A 5867-nucleotide genomic window follows, 5' to 3' on the forward strand; every position below is an offset into this window, starting at 1 on the left:
TCCCCTTTCATGACACTGTAGGAATCCAGTTTTCTGGATGTGAAGTTGCAGTTTAACATATTTGGGTCATAGTTAAAATAGCAGGCGGGTATAGGGAACCAATGTGGTTTCTCTAAATCAAAATATCTGGAAGCGATTGAATTACTTTAAACATGGGTGACACTTCTCTTTTCCTGTGTATGATGGAGTAATTCTGCATCTTGGAGGGGAAACAGAAAATTGAGTTATTTCTGCACGCCGAGCAGCTGCATTAAGGGAATGTTGTACCCAACTATGAAATAATTTTTATTTTATGAATGAATTTACACCTTTGTATACAGCTCGATTCTGCACACTTTAGGTGCAGATTGACATTGATGATTTATTTTATCCACCAGGAAAAATCGGAGTATTGAAACACCGTAAGTGCAGTTTACCATGTTCTGAAAGTGAGGAGGGGGGAGAGAGGGGGCGGAAGCTTTCGCCATCTCCGCTCGGAGCTATCGAGTATCCACTTGTGATCGGATCACACTTCCCTGCTCTATATGTGGGTCCTGCGATTACAATATAGCAATATATATAATATAATCTCAAAGAGTTAGATTTATTTTATTTCCTTATTTATTACTTGTGTGGAAACTGAAAAACTTAAACCTAACTCAGAATTGGAGCAGTTTGTCCCCCCCCTCCTCCAAAAAGCACGAGCAGTGCCTGTGTTTTTATTTTAAATATATTTATTAGTTTATTTCCAACATGCATGAAACAATATTTTTTTTAACACAACTGTGTTAAGGGACTGTCCTGTTGCAAAAAAAACTGCATCCCTGTTGCCATGGGACTTAATTTAATATTTTACTTGTAAATAATAAATCCTGCACTTAAGCCTAGTATGGTCTACACATTTACTTTTCACAATAGGTAGAGATAATGTCTTCAATTCACTTTGAGGGCATTGTTAATTGAAGAATTTCCATATCAATCATGAATGATGAGTACTGCGTGAGAAATGTGGAATAAAAAGGTGAGATTGTAGTTTTAAATAATAGACTATACACTAGACATCACTGTGGCAGATTTTACTTGGTCTTGTACAAGAGCATTAGATTGGTTCAGAGTGCAGAGAAGAGACTAATAATCTCAGAAAAAAGTCTTACATTTTGGGATAAATAATTTGGATGGTATACCCTCATGAACTCGGAGTGGGCGTTGCCACCAGGCTATGAAGCAGCTCCATCTGCTTCCTTTTGTCCTTGGCCCGGTTGATAGTCATCTTAAACAAACGACAATACATCTCCATGGCGACCGGAGTGTCGTCGTTCCCTGGCACCGGGTAGGTCACCAGGCTGGGGTTGCAGTTGGAGTCCACGATTCCCACGGTGGGGATGTTCATCTTGGCCGCATCTCTGATGCCCACGTGCTGCTGGAAGACATTGTTCAGAGTGGAGAGGAAGATGATCAGGTCCGGCAGGCGGACCCCGGGGCCGTACTGGATGGTGGCGTTGGTGAGGAGGCCGCCCTGCCAGTAGCGAGTGTGGGCATACTCCTCGCAGTCCCTGGCCGTGCTCTCCACCAGGTGGCTAAACTGTCGCCGGCGGCTGACGAAAAGTATGACGCCGCCACGGTACGCCACATGGGCGGTGAAGTTCAAGGCGGCCTGGAGGTGCTCCACAGTTTGGTCGAGATCAATGATGTCGTGGTCCAGGCGACAGCCAAACAGGTAGGGCGCCATCAGCCTTTGCATGGAAAGACCGGGGTCAGAAAATCGTCGGCACATCCAGGTCAACACTCAGGTCAACACTCAGGTCAACTATGGTGGCAGCAGGTTGTCTCCATTGTGGAAAAACTCTACTTTTGTCCATCATCACATGAGAACATTACCAATAATATTCTAAAAAGAATTATATGATTATGCCTTAAATATAAACCAACCTCCCAAAATCTTACCCTGAAAATGTAAGTAAAATCTAGGTAAAAGTCCCCATAATTGCTTGGTTCTTCAAATTTGTTGGCAACTCTTGCATTGGCCTAAATGTATGCATGGCCAGCAAGAAACTATGAACACACATTGATATAAAAAAGCTATAGAATTATACCCCATAATACTGGACAACCTCTACCCAAGTAGAATAATGCCTAATAATTACCTTAATTCAAGAATGATGTTGGTGAAGTTGTACTGAGATCAGTTTCTTATGGATCAATACAATCTAATTTGTGATGGAATATCCGAGTGTTTGAACTTATCTTAAAGTAGCTGCTACAAAATTAGTACATTGTAACATTTTGGAGGATTTGTTATTCAAAATAATCTCACAGATTTAGTTAAAATGAGATCAAAATTTGTTTCCAATTCCTACCTGTGTCGGCATCCTTTTTTATGGCCAAGATGAACTCTAGCATCAAACAAGCCTTTCAAGGAGAAGAGCTCTGACAGGTGGAAATAGTCTGCACTCTCAAGAGGCAGGTTCAATATTTTGTCTACAAAAGGAGAAATAAGACAGAACAGATGAGAGAAAATCTGAGTAACCTAAACAAAGAAATACCCTAGTAACAACAATAAAATAAATCTTTAAGTGTGGTATCAAAAAGTATGCTTAGCATATTTAGTATACTTTAAGTATTCACAATTAATATTCTAAATTTGTGTTAAATTGAAACCACGGTTGTAATTAGTGTTAGAAGATGACCTCCAATATTTTATGGAGCATACGGTTAAATGTACTTACACTACACTTGCAGCATCTTAATGACTAGTATACCAAACCCACACTTAAAATGAGTACATAAAAGTAAATAAGTACCAAAAACACACTTCAAGTACAGTGTACACTCACAAAAAAGCTCAAATGATTACATAAGGGATAATGAGAAGCCATTCATTTCTGAATAATGACCTGTGTGTTAAAGGGGACCTGTTATGAAAAAAACAAAACACTTTTTCAGTGTGCACATACATTTGGGCCTGATGGGCCTACTAACACACAAACGGTGAAAAAAGAGACAACCCTTGTCGTTTTTTTGTGAGCTTTTTCAGAAAACATGTCCTAAAACAACCTGTTCACATTTGCAGCTAACCTTACGTCATGTTGGGCTTCAGTAGAATTAGAACCGGCCCCCATCTGAGTAACTCAAACAAATGTTTTAAAATAAAGCGGCATTAACACCAACTGTCCGTGAAGAAACTGCAGACGATGAGAGAATGTAAGCATTTAAAAAATAATTCTGCTGTGTTTCTTTCTTTCCAAAAAAAAAATATATATATATATATGGTAGATAAACTGTAGGCTGCGGCGCACGATCCGCTGTGCGTTTCTCCAAACAAAACCAACAAAAAAAAAGTGTGTTTTTATTGTAGATTTATTTTCCGGACATATACATGAAACAAAAAATCTCCGCGTCCGAGAATCCCGGTGCGGTGTCCCTGTCTCCCACAAGCCTGGAGCACGACAAACTAATTTGGAGCAATCTTTTAAATGACGTCTTGTAGATCTAACGTGAGTGAAGATTCATGAACTGGATTGCTTCTTTCTTTTTGGGACTGATAAGGTGAAGAGAGGGAAAATGACAAGAGTAATTACAACGGAACCGTGAAGCAATGCTCAAACGCTACTGGCTTACAGAACCCGGGGCCTCAGAATGGTGGCTCCACCCAGTTAAACAGAGCGTCGGGAACACAATGGATTTGGACTCGGCACGTTAGAATAGCTCGAATGCATAACGTGAGTGGTATTCTCAGCTAAGAAAACTTTAAAGACATGTTTTGGGGACCTCAGAAGTCATAGTACTCTTTACTAGCACTACTTTAATGACCGTGGTCACGGGTAACCACTCCTGGTTTAACGTCCCTCCTTCCACGCACTGTTAGCTACGACTGTTTTTCTAAGCAGAAGCTCCAACTCGTTTCAAATCGATGTTCTCTCTCAATGTATTGAATTATTTGATAGGAGCGATAATGTGCGACCAACCGGTCATTATTGCAAAACAATGTAGATGTGCACGGGGCGGCGTAACGACCCAGGATGTATTACTTTACACGTTTTAAACACAGGAAGCCTGATACACTGACTCAGTGGACATTTTCTCACCCGTGGGGTCAATATCCGTTTGGTTTCGAGGAGCCGGGACATGTGCCGAGGCGGCGTACGAAGCTCCCCTGCACGACCAGCCCACCGTGCCGCAGCGTGGCTTACACAGTGCCCACAGTCCTGGTAAACAGACACACGGTGAGAAACAACACGCACGGCCGTCACGCTGTTTGTTGGACAACGCTGAAGGGTTTCTTTACCTCTCGTCAGTGCCCTGGCCGCCATGCCCGCCCAGCAGCGCTCCCTCCCACGGAAGGTCAAACGGATGCACTTGAGACGTGGTCGTCGACAGGAAGTGACGCGGGGCTCGTTGGAACCGAAGACGCCTCATTCGCGTCTGTTGCCGCCGTGTGTGATAGCGTCAATAGCGCCGCCGTCTTGCCACGGTGTATGACTGCGGGCGTACAGCACTGCCGTAAGACGTGGTTACAAATTGCGCTGTTTTATACCAAATAATGTACAATTACAATAACTATTATGATTTATGTGTATCTTTACATGTAAATGAACTACACACGTGAACCTTTTAAAATATGTTTTTTAATTTGTCTATTTAATTTGATATCCCAACCCTTGCCCCTTATTATAGATGTCGATTTTTGCAGCCATCCACATGCGGTAAAAAAAAAACCCAACAGACTGGTATTTCCAAGAAATATCATTAGAATAATTAGCCCGACCAATGTTTTTAATGCGCAGTGGGCTGAATTAACACCGCACCAAGATGGCGGTGGCATCCACTTGCACACTGCTCCTTCCACCTGCAAAACATTTACATTTACATTTACATTTAGTCATTTAGCAGACGCTTTTATCCAAAGCGACTTACAAGGGAGAATAACATTCAAGCTACATTGCGACATAGATTAGTGTAACAACGACATTGGTGTAACAATAAATACTGCTAGGTAGAAGAAGAAGAAAAGAAACAGTCTTTAATCATCACACGACACTCCACAACACATGCTTGCACACACACACACATGCACATGCTTGATGGTGGCCGGTGAAATGGCTCCTCTGCTTTTGACCCATCCTGGCTTGTCCTTCCTCCGGGGGCACAGCCAGGAGCAGTGGGCAGCATACGTGGACGCGCCCGGGGACCAGGTGATAAGTGTCCATCGCTGGTCAGACCATGATGGGTGCATGTTTTTGAGGGGGGTCCTTACTGACATGAGGTGGAGGAAACCCCATGTGAACACGGGGAGAACATGCAAACTCCACACAGAAAGGCTCCTGGTTTTTTTTTTGGAAGATAACCCGCCGGAGCACGGTGCCAACAGCGCCCCAGGCGGGAATCGAACCCAGGACCTTCTTGCTGTGAGGCAGCAGTGCAATGCACTGCGCCACCGTGCCAAGTAATTAGTGCAAAGTAAAGCATTTGACGAGCGCAGCATCCGGGGGGCAACATGTGCTCTTACAAGAGCATTTAAGTAGGCGGGAGCATTCCCAGCAATCACTCTGTAGGCCAGCATAAGAGACTTGAACTTGATGCAGGCGGCTACAGGTAACCAGTGGAGCTCGATGAGCAGCGGAGTGACTGGTGCCCTCTTTGGCTGGTTGAACACCAGTCGCGCCGCCGCAAAAAAACCTCTTCATTATTTCTGTTCCCAAAAAAGCAGGCTGTAAGGAAAATAATGACCACCGTGTTTCGAGAAAATCATCATCAACCTATAGAAAACAGAAGTCAGCCGCTCACGAGATCCTTTGCAGTTTGCCTGTAAAATGATGGCCACAGCCGTGGTGAATTTAATATCCCAGCTGTTAGATTATCCTGCCATATTTATAGATTTTGGTTCCGCA

General features: G+C 43.2%; 1 protein-coding gene across 1 annotated transcript; it reads right to left on the minus strand.

Moving 5' to 3' along the window:
* Positions 1–1040: 1040 nt before the first annotated feature.
* On the minus strand, positions 1041–4343 carry mrps2 (mitochondrial ribosomal protein S2). The gene is made up of 4 exons (XM_080018253.1): positions 4265–4343; positions 4065–4184; positions 2337–2457; positions 1041–1712 (listed from the first exon to the last, which is right to left on the minus strand). Exons 1-4 carry the CDS (start codon positions 4287–4289, stop codon positions 1166–1168), a joined length of 813 nt encoding a protein of 270 aa, XP_079874379.1. The 5' UTR covers positions 4290–4343; the 3' UTR covers positions 1041–1165.
* Positions 4344–5867: the final 1524 nt, after the last annotated feature.

Source organism: Zeus faber (genome assembly GCF_960531495.2).
Source record: "Zeus faber genome assembly, chromosome: 17".
Classification (NCBI taxonomy): domain Eukaryota; kingdom Metazoa; phylum Chordata; class Actinopteri; order Zeiformes; family Zeidae; genus Zeus; species Zeus faber.

Excerpts from the sequence above, each read along its gene's own strand:
- mrps2 (XM_080018253.1), bottom strand. The coding sequence starts at position 4,289 with ATGGCGGCCAGGGCACTGACGAGAG. Across the intron at positions 4,185-4,264 it reads GGCCAGGGCACTGACGAGAG|GACTGTGGGCACTGTGTAAG; the intron begins GTAAAGAAACCC and ends TCTGTTTACCAG. Across the intron at positions 1,713-2,336 it reads AAAAAAGGATGCCGACACAG|GCTGATGGCGCCCTACCTGT; the intron begins GTAGGAATTGGA and ends TTCCATGCAAAG.